General features: G+C 41.3%; 1 protein-coding gene across 1 annotated transcript in view; it reads right to left on the minus strand.

Annotated features, from left to right (window-relative positions):
- LOC141229129 (organic solute transporter subunit alpha-like) overlaps positions 1-19975 on the minus strand; it is a 68221-nt gene that overhangs the window by 28035 nt on the left and 20211 nt on the right. The window contains exons 2-6 of the mRNA XM_073667412.1: positions 17836-17987; positions 16449-16522; positions 14465-14623; positions 13422-13533; positions 3444-3590 (exon numbers count right to left, since the gene is read on the minus strand). Coding sequence (XP_073523513.1) covers positions 3444-3590; positions 13422-13533; positions 14465-14623; positions 16449-16522; positions 17836-17987 — 644 coding nt within the window. The remainder of the gene's footprint in view (positions 1-3443; positions 3591-13421; positions 13534-14464; positions 14624-16448; positions 16523-17835; positions 17988-19975) is intronic.

Raw genomic sequence — 19975 nt, forward strand, 5'->3', positions numbered from 1 at the left:
TGAACTTCTTGAATGTGGTTTTGAGCACCTTTAGGGGTGCAGTTTTTAGTATGGTGTCACATTTGGGTATTTTCTGTCATAAAGGCCAAGCAAAGTGACTTCAAATGTGATGTGGTCCCTAAAAAAATGGTTTTGTAAATTTTGTTGTAAAAATGAGAAATTTCTGGTCAACTTTTAACCCTTATAGCTCCCTAATAAAAAAAAATTGGGGTTCCAAAATTGTGCTGATGTAAAGTAGACATGTGGGAAATGTTATTTATTAACTATTTTGTGTGACATACAGTACAGACCAAAAGTTTGGACACACCTTCTCATTTAAAGATTTTTCTGTATTTTCATGACTATGAAAATTGTACATTCTCACTGAAGGCATCAAAACTATGAATTAACACATGTGGAATTATATACTTAACAAAAAAGTGTGAAACAACTGAAAATATGTCTTATATTCTAGGTTCTTCAAAGTAGTCACCTTTTCCTTTGATGACTGCTTTGCACACTCTTGGCATTCTCTTGATGAGCTTCAAGAGGTAGTCACCGGAAATGGTCTTCCAACAATCTTGAAGGAGTTCCCAGAGATGCTTAGCACTTATTGGCCCTTTTGCCTCTGCGGTCCAGCTCACCCCAAATCTCGATTGGGTTCAGGTCTGGTGACTGTGGAGGTCAGTTCATCTGGCGTAGCACCCCATCACTCTCCCTCTTGGTCAAATAGCCCTTACACAGCCTGGAGGTGTGTTTGGGGTCATTGTCCTGTTGGAAAATAAATGATGGTCCAACTAAACGCAAACCGGATGGAATAGCATGACGCTGCAAGATGCTGTGGTAGCCATGCTGGTGCAGTATGCCTTCAATTTTGAATAAATCCCCAACAGTGTCACCAGCAAAGCACCCCCACACCATCACACCTCCTCCTCCATGCTTCATGGTGGGAACCAGGCATGTAGAGTCCATCATTTCACCTTTTCTGCGTCGCACAAAGACACGGTGGTTGGAACCAAAGATCTCAAATTTGGATTTCCACTGGTCTAATGTCCATTCCTTGTGTTCTTTAGCCCAAACAAGTCTTTTCTGCTTGTTGCCTGTCCTTAGCAGTGGTTTCCTAGCAGCTATTTTACCATGAAGGCCTGCTGCACAAAGTCTCCTCTTAACAGTTGTTGAAGAGATGTGTGCTGCTAGAACTCTGTGTGGCATTGACCTGGTCTCTAATCTGAGCTGCTGTTAACCTGCGATTTCTGAGGCTGGTGACTTGGATAAACTTATCCTCAGAAGCAGAGGTGACTCTTGGTCTTGCTTTCCTGGGGCGGTCCTCATGTGAGCCAGTTTCTTTGTAGCGCTTGATGGTTTTTGCAACTGCACTTGGGGACACTTTCAAAGTTTTCCCAATTTTTTCGGACTGACTGACCTTCATTTCTTAAAGTAATGATGGCCACTCGTTTTTCTTTACTTAGCTGCTTTTTTCTTGCCATAATACAAATTCTAACAGTCTATTCAGTAGGACTATCAGCTGTGTACCCACCAGACTTCTGCACAACACAACTGATGGTCCCAACCGCATTTATAAAGCAAGAAATCCCACTTATTAAACCTGACAGGGCACACCTGTGAAGTGAAAACCATTTCCTTTGACTACCTCTTGAAGCTCACAAGAGAATGCCAAGAGTGTGCAAAGCAGTCATCAAAGCAAAAGGTGGCTACTTTGAATAACCTAGAATATAAGACATATTTTCAGTTGTTTCACACTTTTTTGTTAAGTATATAATTCCACATGTGTTAATTCATAGCTTTGATGCCTTCAGTGTGAATGTACAATTTTCATAGTCATTAAAATACAGAAAAATCTTTAAATGAGAAGGTGTGTCCAAACTTTTGGTCTGTACTGTAGCTCTCTGATTTAAGGGCATAACAATTAAAATTTTGAAAATTGCAAAATTTTTAACATTTTCACCAAATTTCATTTCTTTTTCACAAATAAACGCAAGTGATATCGAAGAAACTTTACCACTATCATGAAGTACAATAAGTCATGAAAAAACAGTCTCTGAATCAGTGGGATTCATTGAAGCGTTCCAGAGTAATTGCCTCATAAAGTGACAGTGGTCCGAATAGAATAGTAAAAATTGGCCTGGTCATTAACGTGCATACCACCCTCGGGGGTAAATGGGTTTAAGGACTCATTCAGACATTTGTAGATCTTGATCTCGGAGCACAATGCTTGGACTGCCTGTGAAAGGACTAAGCAGTCTCATAGAAATATATATCCGGTTGGGAGATTCGCGGCCAGTTTGTGCATTGCGGTCTGAGATCAGACCGAGATCTACGGGTGTCTGAATGAGCACTTGGAAAAGCTCCTGATTTATGTGTTAAAAGAAAACTCTTACAGTGGCATCCATCAAACATAGAATTACAAGTAAAAAAAGTATTCATTTAATGTATACTTTTTCTTATTGAGGGATGGGAAATTTAGTCTACAACAGTATTCTATTTTTTTTTTTTTTTTAGAAAATTAACACGTACCAGCTAGACAAAAGCCAATATTTTATTACATCGGGCACGAAAACCCTTTATACACATTTAATGTGTTTGGTGGGAGCTTTACTGGCGTGGACACTAAACGTAAGAAAACGTGTGGTGTGAACATAGCCTTCATCACTCGTAGTATAATCTCGAATGGCATAGTGTTATCAAGCCAAACTCATAGGTCTTTTTTTTTCCATAGGATATTTTAGTATGGCCACATATTAGGTTGCCAATACAGTTTATTAAGGGTTGTCCACTATTCACTTAGGCTAAATTGTCAAGTTTCTCCTAGATTAATTGTAGAATTTAAATAGGTTGGATATTACAATTAACACAAATAGCTAAATAAATACATAGAATGAAAGGGGCTTTTATTTGCATCATGTACCATATTTTGCGAACTGTAAGATGCACCAGACCATAAGATGCACCCCAAATTTTGGAGATGTAAATAGGAAAAAAAAGTTTTAATAAAATGGAGGTCTGTCTAATAGTCCAAATTTACAATAGCTTTCCGGGGGGCGACGGCGGTGGAGCGGGGAGGGACTACCCAGATATCCCTAGAATTGTGCTCTGGAACCCAGGAGTTCTGCAATATGGAGCGGAGGTGGCTTACACTACTCTGCTATTTTCATTGTCTATGGGACTGCTGGAAACAGTCAAGTGCTGTGCTTGGCTTTCTCTGGCAGTCCCATAGTAGATAAATAAAGAGGAGATCGAACATGTGCATCCTTGCTCCATTCAAGGCGGGGCTTTGAAAAACCTGATGCCCATTTCTCAAGATTGCTGCAGGCCCCAGCAGTCGGACCTTCAGTGATCAGTAAATTAAGGGATAGCTAAATATCTTGGAATCAAACCAAATTCAATGTAAGTCTTATGGTCATAGTTTTACAAGTTAAAAAAAGTATAATAATTTGATATCTCACCTGGTAACAAGCAAATTTTGGAATAATATTTCTGTCCACTAAGGAAGGTCTGACAAGATTAAACATGATTCCCACAGCCCAGAGTGCAACAATGGTGATCACACCAACAATCACATTGATATAAATTGTAGAAGATTCTGCGCGTGCCTGCAAAAGACCAGAGAAAAGTTATTTACAGAGTCATGTCGTCCTACATTATCGCATGCTGATATCACATTGATTAAAGTGAATCTGTCAGTAGGTTTTTGCTACCTCATCTGAGAGCTGCATAAGGTAGAGAAAGAGATCCTGATTCCAGCAATGTGTCACTTAGTTTATTGGGTGCAACAGTTGTGAGACAACCAGAGTTTTTAGATATTGCATGTAGCACAGCTCAGAAAGCTAACCTCGCCCATAGCCCTGATTAGCAGCTTCCTGTCCACAATGTATAGTGATAGTAAGCTGCTAATCAGTGCTGGGGGCATGGTTGGACCGGGATGCACCTGACCACCTAGTCCAGCAGTGATAATCTCCTGCTGAGAGAAACCAACCTAATAAGTGACACATCGCTGAAATCAGTGTCTCAGCACCTAACTCATGCTGCCCTAAGATTACATAGAAAAAACCTGGGAGTCTGGACTGAAAAGTAATTTGGTGTGCATGCAAAATGTAAATGCATATTCACATAGGCCATTAGACAGAAAAAAAAAGACAAAAGCACAATACACAAATACCCAAAAGGTAAATGGATAAATCGCAAAGTGCATAAAAAATGCACAATTTTATGCACTTTGCGATTTATCCATTTACCTTTTGGGTATTTGTGTATAGTGCTTTTGTCTTTTGTTTTTTCCTAAGATTACATAGCAAAATCTGCTGACAGATTCCCTTTAAGCTACATCTTTTCTAGAAGGAGCAGTATGCATTGTATAAGTCCATATTAGAGTGCTAATTCAACTATCCATAGACTGAAATAATATGGGTTAGTTTTTTTTTATTGTTTTTTAATAACAGACTGTTATTCTATGATGGGAATTTTAGCGTCTAGTGTGACATTCATGCCGTATTTAATAGAAAAACAATTTTCGAGCATCTCTGAAGAAATCTTAGACAGAGAGTGCAGAGTATGATCATTTAAGAATGCGCTCAATCATCCTAAAGAGGAAATTAAGTTAAAAAAAAAGGAATTAATATATTATAGGTATATCACATTCTCATTACTGAACTTTATTCTCGAACCACCACTGATTTTTAAAATAAAAACTAACCGATCCCGTAATGAGCTAATTAGTGACAGTCAGTACAGAATGACTGCTCAAACCAAGCACAGGCATTTTTAGCACACCTGGCATGGCCAAACAGTTTAGTGCATCTTTCCACCTACTTGTTTTGCATCTATCGCCATCCCCTCTTCCTTAATTGATAGCTCTGTCTGTACAGGAGCCAGAGAACAGCAAAGAAAGATGAAAGACATGAAAGTGGAAGTTGCAATTGACGCGCCCCCTGGGCCGTGGGTGGGGGGATACCCGGAGCCGGGTCTCTGTGTAATGTCAGGGGTTGTAGTCTCCGTGGCGGCGACCCGGTCCCGTGGCTCAGGGTGGTCAAACCAGTGGCGGATCTGTTTACTTGGTTTTTAATGTTTAAATGTCCGACTACGCCACCCGTGGATTGCAGTAACTGAGAACCGCCGCTGCGGGGCAGACCGCTGAGGCTGATGTTGGGTGCGCAGCAGAGGGTAGTATAACTCTCCACAGGAGGAGTATAGCCTCAGGGCAGCGTGTGTAGATGGTGAGGGTTGTGATGCACGGGCGCAGCAGAAATGACTCCGAGTCCGTGCAGTGCGGTTCAGGATCTTTACTGTTGGTAATGAAGAAGGCCCTGCCGGGAGTACTGGCTAACATTAGAGGCCTGGTCAGTCTGTGAGCGAACAAGAGTCCCCTTGGCCCTGTGGAGGTGTAGGCCTTCCCGTCTGACTGCACTCTTCCTGGCTACCCTGCTGTAGTCGTGTAGTAGCCCACGTCCCTGAGTGTACCGTGTGGTGCTCACCCATATGGCTGGTGACTTGGGGCCTTTGGTACCTTCCGCTCCTTGATGGCGGTGCCGGTCCCTTGCGTGTGACTGAGCCTCCGGACTTTCTATGGCCAGAGGACCTGAAATCCCCTGCCAGGTGGTTTCTGCTGCTGGATGTGGATATCCTCACAGCCTCGGACTTTGGTGTCCGGTTCTCTGCGTCTTCGGCCAGGACAAGCTCTGCTAGCTCCAGTCCCTGGCGTTCAGCTCCTGTCTCCTACAGAGCTCCTTGCTGCTCTGTCCCTCTCTCTGGAACTGTTCGACTCGACTTCACTAACCCCGCCCCAGATCCAGTTTATAAAGGGCAGGTTCCTCCCCTCTCTTGACTGGGGCAGGAGGCATTGCATGCAACAGTGCTCCTGACCAGGAAAACCCATGCTCGCTCTCAGACATGGTATTTCTACCACTGTGGCAACCAGACCCCCTGGGGTGCCACACAATGAACTGCTTGGCTAAGTCGCTGGTGCATTTAGTGTATGTTTGAACAGCATTTTTGTGCTGGCAGATTCCTTGTAAGGCCATGTGCCCACGTAACATTTTTGTAGCGTTTTTACAGCTGCGAAAACGCTTGTAAAACAGTCTGCCATGCAAAGCAATGTGAATTCAGTTGTGCTGTGCACATGATGCACTAATTTGCGCACCGAATTTGCATTGCGCTGCAAAACGCAGCATGACCATTTCTATCGCGATTACGCTGCAAATTCGCGGCCATTGAGGAACATTGAAAAGCAGCAAACCCGCAGGTATATGTGGATTTGCTGCATTTCAATTAAATTCAATGGCCGCGAATTTTCAGTGTAATCGCGGTGCGTGTGGTACCCGGGATGAAGAGGAGACTACAACTCCTCTTCATCCTGGCTACCACGTGGTGAAAAAAAGAAATAAAAAAGTTAAAAATAAGCAAAACCTGTATATTCACCTCTCCGGCGGCCCCCCTTCTGCTCCCGGCCACGTCCTCTCTCCTTGGCGTCCCGCGGTGTACTGTCAGGACCTGCGGTGATGTCATTTAGTCACACGATGGTCACGCGACTGCTGACGTCGGCGGTCAGGTGATGGTCGCGTGACCATCAGCTGACTAAATGACGTCACCGCGGGTCCTGACAGTACACTGCAGGACGTCGAAGAGAGATGACGTGGCCGGGAGCAGACTGGAGGAGACCGGAGAGGTGAGTATACAGGTTTTTTTTTATTTTTAACGTTTTAATTCTCTTTTTTTACTATAGATGCAGCATTTAAAGCATCAGTTGTTCACACATTATAAATCCATGCCGGTTGCAGGGATTTATATTGTGTGACCAACTTGTCAAGCACTTTTCCAAGTGATGCTCAAAATCGCTTGGAAAACTGCTTGAAAAAACGCATGCGAAAACGCATGTGTAGCACCCTGAGGATTCGGCTGCTACAGGGGTATTGCACCTCGACCCAGAGGTGTGGTATTCCACTCCCGGGTAAGGATGGAGTGTGGGACTGAGCTCAGTAGGCTGCATGCACTACATACATCCCATTTCCGGGGGACAGAACTACGGTACTCCCACCAGTATATGTGCAGGTACGACAGCGTCTGTCCCTGGCTGGAGTGGGAGGGGGGTGGAACATCCCAGTAGTGTAGGGGCAGATAGGGGGAGTAGTCTGGGTAAAGCTAGGAGCTCATTGGGTGCTAGTCACCTGGGCTCACACATAGAGGGAGTATATATGGTGGGCACCATCTTAGGACAGGGTCTTTTTAGCCTGAGGAGCAGTGCAGAGGAGTTCAGCCAGGAGGGCTGACAGGGAGCTGTGGCTCCGGCTGGGCCCAGCTCCAGAGCCAAGCCTGCAGAGGAGAGAGGAGAAAGAAGGACCCAGAGAGAAAGACAGAGGGAACCCCAAGAACCCAGAAACAGACCAGAAAGGGTGAAGGGTTGGCGGACACGGGTACCGGAACCCGAACTGGTGGAGGCCACTTATCCTCAGCCAGGAACCGGAGGTCGTGGTCAAGATTTGCCACGACCCTCACCAAATCCACCAGAAAGGCACACCAAGTATAGGGTCAGGGAGCCCAGAGGAGGTTTGACCACTAAGAGACCCGAGGGAGCCGGCCAAAGGTGGATCCCTGGTGGGAACGGCCAGAGACAGAGAGAGAGAAGGGAGCTCAGGACCACGCTTCAGAACTGCCTGGGGGTTAGCCGAGTCCAGGACCTGGTGGACGCAGCACAGCTCGGGTGGTCACTCAAGGCCAGAGTGACTGAGAGAACACTTGTGAGTAAAACCCCTGAAACTGCATCTCCTGACTCTGACTCTTCTTACTGACCGTCACAACCCCCATCATCTTCACCTGCTGCCCTGAGGCCATACCCCTCCCGTTGGGGGTTATACCATCATCGCTGCACCCATACCACCGGCCTCAGCGGACTGTTCTGCAGCGGTGGCTGCAAAGCCGTACTCAACGGGTGGCGTAGTCGACATCCAAGTTAACATCTACTGCCATAGACTGCCACTTAGTTTGACACCCTGGGCGCGGACCGGGTCACCGCCACAAGGACTACTACCCCTATCCAGATCCAGCTCCGGGTATCCCCTGAACATGGCCCAGGGGGTGCGTCACATGTAAAAACACTGAAAAAACGCTTCTCTCTGGCAGAAAAAACACATGTAAATCTGCAAAAACGCTCTGCATCAAATCTGCTAAAGTTTTTTTTTAAAGTTATGTAAAACAATTAATACAAAAGAGGACAGTGCAGACCTACAGAGGGATTTGGATAAGCTGGGTAGGTGGAGCATTAAATGGCAAATGAGGTTTAACGAGGAGAAATGTAAGGTCATACATATGGGAAGGAAAAATGGAAGTCACCAGTACTCACTGAATGGGAAATCATTGGGGAATTCAGAGATGGAGAAGGACTTGGGCATCTTGATTGATAGCAAACTAAATTGGAGTGCCCAAAGTCAGGCCGCTGCTGTAAGGGCAAACAGGGTAATGGGATGTATCAGAAGAGGTATAGCTGCAAAGGATGAGAACATTGTTCTTCCACTGTACAAAGCACTGGTCAGACCACACTTGGAATACTGTGCTCAGTTATGGGCCCCAATATATAGAAAGGATATAAATGAGCTTGAAAAGGTACAAAGGAGGGCAACAAAATTAATAAAGGGAATGGAGGGACTGCAATACCCAGAGAGGTTGGCAAAACTAGGACTATTCAGCCTGGAAAAGAGAAGGTTGAGGGGGGACATAATAAATGTGTACAAATATGTTAGGGGACAGTATAGAGATCTTGCCCGGGATTTGTTCAAAAGGAGGGATATTACGGTAACAAGAGGGCATTCACTAAGACTGGAAGAGAAAAGGTTTCAGCACCAGCATAGGAAGGGGTTCTTTACGGTAAGAGCAGTGAGAATATGGAATTCACTGAGTGAGGAGACGGTAATGTCAGATTCACTACACCAGTTCAAGCGGGGACTGGATGCATTTCTAGATACCAGGCAGATTTCAGCATATACTTAAAAATAAAATAAAATAGTAGGTTGATACAGGGATTTATTCTGACTGCTGGTTTCAGAGTCGGGAGGGAATTTTTCCTCAGGTGAAGATTGGCCAAATCATTTGGGGTTTTTGCCCTCCTCTGGATCAACTTTAGCAATTACAGAACTAACAGGTCGAACTTGATGGACGCAAGTCTTTATTCGGCTTTATAAACTATGTTACTATGTTACTATGCTACGTGGGCACATAGCCTAAGAAGTCATTAGCAGGGAAAGCGCATAACAAAGGCCTCATTTGTAAAATCTATCTAAAAGTTAAAGTATTTGTTGCCCATAGCAACCAATCAAACTTGTTGCTATGGGCAACAAAGATGGTCTTACTATTCGCTAGTTTTGATAAATGAGGTCTGATGACTGTCATTGGATTGAATGTTGTGACAGATATTAAAACCCCTTAATAATGGCCCAGGGCGTATTAGTATGCCCCAGTCCATCACCCCCGGTTCAGGGAGGACTCCGGCGCTGAGCCCGCACTGAACCGGGCACATGTCAGCTGATTGTTACAGCTCACATGTGTCCGCAACAGCCGTGGGTGGAATCGCGATCCACCCGCAGCTGTTAACATGTTAAATGCCGCTGTCAATCTCTGACAGCGGCATTTAACTTCACTGCACTGGAAGCACGTCACTTACCCCGCCCATCGGTGATCCCGTCACGTGATCGCAGGTCACCGATGGATGGGCATGACAACCCTGGGTCTGCAGCAGTCTCCAGTGGCTGTCATGTAAAGATTACTATGATCGCCACCTAGTGGTCGGCGCTCATAGCACAGGAGCATTTCTGCTACATAGAAGTGATCTGCTCATCACCTTTATGAAGCTGAGGCGATCAGACAACTGCTGCTTCTAGTCTCCTATGGAGACGATAGAAGCAAGCAAAAAGTTTAAAAAAAAATGTTTTTAAAAATATTTAAAAAATCAAAATATAGAAGTTTAAATCACCCCCCTTTTGCCCAATTCAAAATAAAATAATAAAAAATAAAACCCACATTCACATATTTGGTACCGCCGCGTTCAGAATCGCCCGATCTATCAATATAAAAAAATAATTAATCCGATCGGTAAACGGTGTGACGAGAAAAAGATTCCAAACGCCACAATTATGTTTTTTTGGTCGCTGCAACATTACAATAAAATGCAATAACGGGCGATCAAAACATTGTATCTACCCCAAAATGGTATCAATAAAAACGTCAGCCTGGCGCGCAAAAAATAAGCCCTCACCCGGCCCCAGATCCCAAAAAATGGAGACGCTACGGGGCTTGGAAAATGGCGCCATTTTTTTAGCAAATTTTGGATTTTTTTTTCACCACTTAAATAAAAAGGAACCTATATATGTTTGGTGTCTACGAACTCGTAATGACCTGGAGAATAATCATGGCAGCTCAGTTTTAGCATCCAGTGAACGTGGAAAGAAAAAAAAAAAAACTGTGGAATTGCATTTTTTTTGCAATTTCATCGCACTTGGAATTTTTTTCCCGTCTTCCAGTACACGATATGGTAAAACTAGTAATGGCGTTTAAAAGTACAACTCGTCCCGCAAAAAATAAGCCCTCACACGGCCATATTATTGCCCAAAGAATAAAAACGCTATGGCTCTGGGAACAAGGAGAGCAAAAAACGAAAATGCAAAAACGGAAAATCCCAGGGTTGCGAAGGGGTTAAGCAGCAATAACTGTGCAAAGGCAATTTTCGTTCTTAAAAAAGAGTAGCTTTAGGTCACAGACTCACAAATCTCATCTTTTCAGGTGTATTTGTAATATATGAGAACATTACTTTGTCTGGATTTCTCTTTTATGTGTAATGGCCGACACACGAAAAACATGTTCTGTAGTTTGCAAATGGAAAAGAAAAAAACCTAAATCTTATATCCAAATGTAACTGCTTATTGCACCATAGAAATAGAGCACAATTTGAAGAAAATGTGCTGGCAAGTAGCGAATTACACTGATGAGCAAAAGTGTAACAATGTTTAGGGCTTTTGACTTTCAGGCTCCATATCGCACCACCCACTACTGCTTTGAACGTGAGAGTACCATCCATCATTTTCTAGACAATATTCTTGGCTATCTCATACATAAATTGACTTGCAACTATTTAGCATATAATTAGTTAAGTAGATTCTTGTCATGTCACTACATTGTTCCTGTTTTGCTCCTAAAAATCTCAATTTGAATTTTTATTATTTTATTAGTATTTTGCAAATCCACCTTTGGCTTTCAACACTGCCTGAATCCTTCTGAGCATGCTCTCAATCAGATTCAAACATTCCCAAAGTTGGTGCATACTGGTCAACTCACTTTGGTAGGTATATAGCTTTTTCTTCAACTCTACCCACAAGTGTTTGATTGGGTTGAGGTCTGGGGACTGTGGAGGCCAATCCAACACCTCTACTTCATTGTCATGGAATCATTTCTTCTCCAATCTCGATGTATGCTTCAGGTCGTTGTCCTGCTGGAACACTATGTTTTCCTCTTCATTCCCATAGTACTCAAGTGTACGAAGTAACTCATCTTGTAGGATACTCACATATACCTCAGCATTGAGACCACCATTGATCCTGGTCAAGTATACAACGCCTTTGGCTATGAAACAACCCCATATCATCAGGCTTTCTTCACCAAACTCGACAGTGCCTTCAATTTCTCGATCCATTAGCCTCTTTTTCCCTTGTTTCTTCCCCATCCATTTACATCCATCACAACCTGGTCTACTGACTTTTGTCTCATCGCTCCAAATCACCCGTTTCCAATCTTCTACTGTCGACTTTTCACAGTTTTTTGCAAACTCGGGCCAACGCTTCTTATGACGATATTGAAGTCGAGGCTTAGTCACTTTTTTTCGGGCCACCATTCCAGACTTATGTAATGTGCGTTGCACAGTGCTTGCATCATCATCTGTGATCTCACTCTTACAAAGCATACGAGCCTCCTCCACTGCCGTGTTTGTTGCTCCAGAACTGATAGACCTTGTAATGAACCGACTTGTTGACTCTGATATTTTGCCTGGATGTCCACTTCTTGGGTTTTTATTGGATGGACGGACTTCATTTTGTATTCTTCCAACTGTCATGGCGCTCACATGATGCAGTTTGACAATTTTCTTGGACGAGAGACCAATATCGATGAGCTGGATGATGCTGTTTCTCTTTTATTGGTAAATCTTCTTCTTGGCTTCTCCTCGATTCAAACCAGTGACCTTTCGCTTGGGAATCAACCTAATAACACACTGAGCTATTAGGGAATGTGAGAACAGGTTATAATTTGTAATATGCAGGAAGAAAAAGATTTTTCCACTACCAGGAGAAAAACAGTAACAATGCAGTGAAATGACAAGAATCTGCATAACTAATCATATGCTAAATATTTGTAAGTCAAATTTATGTATGAGATAGTCAAGATGATGGTCTATAAAATGATGGTAGTCTCACGTTCGAAGCAATAGTGCATGGTGAGGTATGGAGCATGAAAGTCAAAAGTTCAAAACATTGTTACCCCTTTGCTCGTCAGTGAATATTCAGTGGGTTTCCCATCTGTTTTTTTCTGATTTTTTGTGATCTGATGTTTGTTTTTTATATTAATTTTTAAAATATTTTATCTGGTTTTATTATGTATTAGCAAATGTAAAAAGTAACATATGGCTAAAAACAATATTTGTCGGTTCAGCTCAGCCTAAAATTCTGTAACCCAATGGAAGGAAACCCCCCATTTTTTCTCTCACTCTTAGGGAAAATTTAACACTACAAAAATGGCATTCAGAAGTAATCCTTAGATCAGTGAACCATATGTAGTAATCTAGTACATACAATTTTTAATATCATTACATTCAACATGGGCATCCAGCCCCCTTTTAAATCTTTAGTGACTTCATCATGACACCTACAAAATAAAGTGACGACTGTATGCTAATTTTCAAAACATCACAGATTGTCTGATTTCACCCATCACCACCTGGACCTGGACAGTCTACGTTTTATGAAGGAAGGTGAGGTACAAGCAGCTCAAGGAGGGCTGCAACATGATAAACAGACACATTTGTCATTGTTCTCATGCACATGGCTTAATCAGACATGTTTATTGCCTTTTGATGGTGCAGGTAGTTGCAAAGAGTTCCTGTTTTCTCTTTTAGAGAACCGCTGCCAAACTCCTTGGAAAGAAGCTTGACTCCATGGAGAACAAAAAGGAGCAGCTCTGGAATTACAATATACCAGGTTCTTCTCTACCCTGACATCATATGTTGGGGGAAGAAAGTCAAGAGGTCCTCATACTCATTATACTGTCAACCAATCCCACCTTATGTTCCTCCTACTTTAGTCTAATGTGCATCACACTGCTCAGTCATACTCTTATTGTGTCCTTTGTCCTAAAGAAGTAGATGAATGTGTTGTATCCAGTAACAGTACAATACTTACATCACCAATGGCGTATGTTCCATTAGTCCAAAGCACAATTGCCAAAAACATAAGTATTGGCCTCAGCAAGGCAAACTGAAAGGTTCCCAACTTCAGGATAAATAAGGTACGACTGAAAAAATTGAAAATAAATCAGAATATATTGTAATATTTAATTTTTTTGTATTATGATGTTTTTTTTTAAGGCTTTCATATTTTATAATTTTACATTGATATCAAGAGAATTTCTGACACATTAAATTTGAATTATTCTATTCTATTTCTATTATACATTGCACACAATATATATATATATATATATATAAATAATACTAATAAATATATGTATATGTATATACAGTATACATATAAATATATATACATGCATATGTATTTATTTATAAAACAGTTAGATTTTTTTATAGGAAAAATGGAGTACTAAACTTTAAAGTCAGTAAAATCACAAAAAAATTCCCAAATATCAGCGTCATCTGTTCAATTTTTCTTATATTTGTTGATAATATCAAGATTTTAACCTCAGATGATTTCAATAGAAAAATACCATTCCAAATTCTGCAATCTGACTCTACTAACTTGTTTTAAGGTGCCCATACAACTTGGACAATCATGTGGCCTACAACTGTTCCTCCTAACGCTACCCCTTCTTCACCCATGTGCATGTTCGCTCAGTTTAAATGAGCGTGCATGTATTCTCAGTGGATAGAAGGGAAGAAGCAGCTTCCAGACACCTGTAGCAGAAGCTTATCTCCCATTGAAACAAAGGATGGCTAATGTTGAGATGCCTTGCCTTCGGGGTAGGCCAACATTTTTCTAACGTGTTTTAGGTCTCCTGCAGAGGGAAGAGTGGTCTACTGATTCCTATCAATGCTGTAAAGGAATCATTGGCTACTAGAAAAACTACCATGCAAAAGCCATGTACACCGTATCACACTAATCAGATAAGATATCAGAATCTATGTGTGTACAGCAGCCGAGCTGATTATCTCCTGTGATAACAGAGCTGTGGAAGGATAGGCATTCTTTCTAACACCTCGTACACCAACCTGTGAATATTTTTTCTCGGAAAGCACACACAGCAGCAGCACAGCGGCCCGGTGGAAAGCTGAAGCTTGGTGTCGGCATACTTTGCGAGGAACGCTCTGCTACCACCACTTTCACTCACCAGCATCAGCTGAAATTTGTGTATGAGGACAGACAGGAACCTAATAGAGAGGAGATAACACAGAAATTGGTGTCTCATTGGGCCATAGTTATTCTAAGCAAGTGCATGTTCAACATTACATCTAGAAATGGTGGCTGCATTAATAAATCTCAGCTATGCAGGGATGTGTTCTTACTAGTGTTGAGCGAGTATGTTCTATTAACCCTTTCGGCGAGTATGCTCAGGCCGAGCTCCAAGTATTTATAGCTGCTCGGTGATATTGTTGAATCGGCTCCCGTGTGCATGATTTGCGACTGTTTGACAGTTTTAATACATGGGAGGAATGTCTATTTCTTACACATTCCTCACATGTAATAAAGCTGTCAAACAGTTGCAAATCATGCACACGGGAGCGATTCAAACATATCACCGAGCAGCTATAAATACTCGGAGCTCGGCCCGAGCATACTCGGACAGAACATACTCGCTCAACACTAGTTCTTACATGACTTGGCTGCACCAAAGAGAAAAGGTTTATGTTCACATGTTCAGTAATGATCCAGCAGCGATCCATTGGCAAAAAAAGTTCTGCAGACACAACTTTTTAGTCCGGTTTTAAAAAACTGATCGCTGCTGAATCCGTTTTTTTAACATTGAAGTCCATGGAAAACGGATCCGTTAATTAGCCATCCATTTTTCTTTCATTTGTAAGGATCCTTTTTTTGCTTACTGGATCCATTACAAATGGAAGAAAATGGATGGCAATAAAGGGTATTGATTACCTGTGATAAGACAACTAGACTGTTCTTAACTCTATATTTTTTCCAATTATCTGTTGCAGACAAACAGAACAGGGAATCCGCATCTTGTAAAAAAAAAAAGCTTAATTCCACAATTTCTTTGTGTGTTTTGTTTTAAGGCATTTGTTGTGCAGTAAAAATAACCTGACAACATGAGGTCAGGTCAATAGGATTACCGCAATGGCAAACTTATAATTATTATTTTTTATATATTTTAAATGGTAAAAAATAATTTGGTTTGTGTCACCATTTTCTGAGACCTGTAACTTTGTATTTTTGGGGGTATTTTTGCACTTATTGGGGAATTGAGGCAACCAAGAATCACTAATTCTCTATTTTGATTTTTTTTCCATTTGGGGTTCACTGTATGGAATAAATATTTCCATTATTTATTAGTTCAAACAGTTACACATGCAGCAGTACTAAATGTTATTTTTCTTTTAACTTTTTATATTTTGCTGTTTACCTTTGGGGAAAGGGCAGTGATTGAAACTATATATATATATATATATATATATATATATATATATATATATATATATATATATGTATATATATATGTATATATATAATTATTTTGTAGATATACTTTTTAATTATTTTTTTCATTTTGTAATTGGTCTACTTAGGGGATTTGAATCTGCGACTTCTTGTTAGCATACTATCACAGTATATTGATGTGAAAAAACGATGATCTCCTATTAACCCTGGTGTTACACTGGGCTTTATAGGAGATCTCACATATCAGACATGAGAGGCCTTCAGAAGGTCCCCAGCTGCCATAAGAACTGATTGGCACCACAAAATCACAAAAAGTGATAGACACCATTTTGAAACCTGTTAAATGCCGTTGTCACACTTGACAGTGCCATTTGACAGATTAAATGGATATGATTGGAGCTAGCTACCTCCAATAGCATCCACTTAATTTCAGGTGCTGTATATAGCACAGCTGGCATCCTCGCTGTATGGAGCGTGCTCAGTTCCTGAGCCTGCACCACACAATAACAGCACAAAGATACCATGTCTGGCGGGCGTCACTAAGGGTTAATTATTAAAATACGTAATAATACTTCTATCACTTACACCGAGGCAGTAAAATCTGTAAACATTGTACTCCTAGGAATCCACATTCCAACACAGCATGTTATCGCAATTACCTATAAGAGAAGAGAATGTTACTAAAATATTCCTGTATTTCTGTTTATTAGTTAATACTGATTTAATGAATATGTTGTCATGTGGATCACAATAACCTGTCATCACTCTGCGTTTCTTAATAAATTACAATTCTGTAACATCTCTTCCTAGAACTTGTAATTGTATCATTCCTCTGTTAATTTTCCTGGAAATGTCTGGCTAAATATCTGGCTGTGTGTTGCCATTTCTATTGTCAACCTTCCTGCCATTCTGACTCTTATACATTGTTTATATCTTTGCCTCGCTCACAGATATTATAGTAGGATTATGGTGGGATTAAACTTGGTTTAGATGTCACTAATGATTTCACAGGACAGCAGAAACACGTTATTACATCTACATACATTTTAGAATAAATTCATTCATTTTAAGGGGAGAGTTACCCGGCTGTATAACTCGGATGAGGATTGTATTGAAACGCTCGGACTGGCCGTTGGCTGTCCTGGACAGCATGGAGTTATCCCAGCGCTACAAGCTCTGCAATTCCAGTGTCCTCCCTGACAGCTATTTGTGTAGATAAACCTAGATAAAGGCCCTAACAGGCCGAAACGTTGATACATTTTTGCGATTGGGAAATAAATCACCATACCTTGCATCATTCTTTTGTGTGTGCCGAAGAATTTTTTCAGGATTGACAGATATTTTTTCTTCTGGGCACCTATTAAGTCAGCATTATTTTATTAAGCATGTATTTCTATGCAGCTATCACGCTCCTGATGAAAGAGCCGACTACCAGTCCGAGCATTGTGTTGCGATCCTCATCTGAGTTATGCGGCCTAAAAACAGCCCTAAAACAGAAAAGCTCAATCTAACACAAGTGCTTTATTCCACATTTTGATGGAGCCCATAGCACTTTCCTATAGGCAGCATGTCATAGAACAGGAGGAAATGAGCAGATTGATCTGTGGGGAACATATAGTATAACTTACACTTTGGAGTCCAGTGGGCGGTCTTAATGATTGACAGCTATCTATTTACAGTATACACAACATACAGGGAAGGCTGTCAATCACTCATTAGGACCTCCCACTGGACTCCTAAGCAGAGAAAGAGTAGTTTCAATAAATAAATCACAAATAATATTGAATATTTTCCCTCTGCTCAGCTCCTGCTCTATGCCATGCTGCCTTCAGATCAGACTCCATCTTCAATATGACATATTCCTTTAGATAAGCTTGAGTAAAGATTCATTTTTCTGAAGTTTATTATAATTTCCCTTTTTACTTCTGAATGATATTGTACTGTTAATAGCACTGATTGTACAAGTACGTACCGGAGCAGCAGAATTTATCCAGATAATTATTGCCTTTTTGGAGCCGGACATTTTCGTGTACATATAGTGCGCTTCTTCTAAGAATACCAGCAAAGTGACTACTGTCATAAATGTTATCATAGCAAACAGCAGCATTCCCGTCACATCCATCTCTGCAGAAACAAATAATAAAACTGATCGTCAGCACAAAGGTAAAGTGATACAACTTGTATCCAAACTGCACAGTCAGACTTTTTACTAGCTAGAATACGATTGCATACTTACACTTATGAGCTGCGGAGAGGTCATTCACACTGTAATCATTTTAGTACCTTGTAAGAATGATGTTACTGTAACATTTTGTAGGCTGCATAACTTTATAGGCATATTCATACTTGACTGGTCTGTTTTATAGAACTACATGAGAGTGCTGTCAAATGTCTACTATGAGAATGAACAGCATCCAAATGGGAATGTAGCACAGAGGCAACGGGCATTGAAAATGACTTATGGCTATAAGAAACCTCAGGTCACATTGGTGACATCTTCTAACCAGCACATGGACAGTCATTGTAACATTAACCAAGAATGGTGGAATGGAAGGGATTACGTAACCCTCCTGTCCTGGGATTGTGGGCTTGTACCCCCCGCACCCCAACACTGCATCTCTACCACTGTCCCCAGTGTTTGTTGACATGGCTGCAGTATTGATGCCACTGCTGAAGGACAAATGCAGTGCTGTAGCAGTAGGGAGTAAGTAAGGCTGACTCTTATTTTTAATACAGCATGTCTGTGGATAAAAACATGAAAGTTAACAATTTCGTTAAGGCCTCATTCAGACTTCCGATATTCTTGAACTAGTGCTATTCGTGGTTTTCACGGATAGCACTTGTACCTGTGATAGTCTTTGGGTCCATTCAAAGTTTTGTGATTTTTCACAGACTGAGAGGTCTGGGGAAAATCGCGGAGGCATGTCCAATTTTCATCCGAAGGTCGGATCAAAGTAGGCAATGCAAGTCTATGAGTCCGCTAAAAAATTGGACTGCACTCGGATGATTTTTTCGGAGTGCCAGAAAGGAGAAGGTGGATAAACTTTTGCTTTCTCAATATTTGAGAAAAACTGATGACACTTGGACCATACTCTGATCAAAGTCTGATTAAAATACACAGTCCATAAGAAAAATAAATTTCTGAATGAGGCCTAATACTGCAGGTGGTGTACCAGTATCTCTCCATACATATGTCAAGTTGATCAGCTGGGTCCCAAATTTATTAATGACTAGGATGTAGGCTCAAGATGTTACCAGGTTGAACCTGGTGTTGTATTCAATTACAGTTTTCTAAACACAAATTTCTTAAATTCAGTAATCCACATTTGGCATGACTCTAAAACCTTTCTCCCTTTATTAAAAAATACTGAAAAAAGTCATATAAATATAATGCTATAATATGCTAATATATATAAAGTGAAGGAACAGAACAAAAATCTAAAGTTAAATCAATATTTGGAGGGACCACCTTTTGCATTCAAAACAGAATCAATTTTCCCAGGTACACTTGCACAAAGTCAGGGATTTTGTAGGATTATAGTCAGATGTATGAGTAACCAGTTATACCAAACAGGTGATAATGATCATCATTTTCATATGTTGGTTGAAATACAGTTATTAACTGAAACAGTAACAGATGTGTAGCAGGCTTAAAACTGTGTGAGAAACGGCCAAACCCTACTACAGGTCACACACCATGCTAGACTGAGCACAGCAACAAGACACAAGGTAGTGATACTGCATCAGCAAGGTCTCTCCCACACAGAGATTTCAAAGCAGACTGGGGTTTCAAGATTTACTTTTTAAGCTGCAGTAATTGACCAAAAAAAATTAGTGCAGCAGATGAAAGACACATCATGCTTCCCTTCAAAATTGGAAGATGTCCAGCAGTGCCATCAGCACAGAACTGGCAGTAACCAGATGCACACATCAACCATTTGCAGATGTCTTTCAAGAAATGCTTTTTATGGAAGAATTGTAGCTAAAGAGTCACTCCTTTGACTCCTCGATTGATTTCAGGTCTGGTGACTGTGGAGGCCAGGTCATCTGGCGTAGCACCCCATCACTCTCCATCTTGGTCAAATAGCCCTTACACAGCCTGGAGGTGTGTT

Source organism: Phyllobates terribilis, unplaced genomic scaffold (assembly GCF_046119375.1).
Source record: "Phyllobates terribilis strain yellow unplaced genomic scaffold, ASM4611937v1 Scaffold_2__4_contigs__length_985480577, whole genome shotgun sequence".
Classification (NCBI taxonomy): Eukaryota; Metazoa; Chordata; class Amphibia; order Anura; family Dendrobatidae; genus Phyllobates; species Phyllobates terribilis.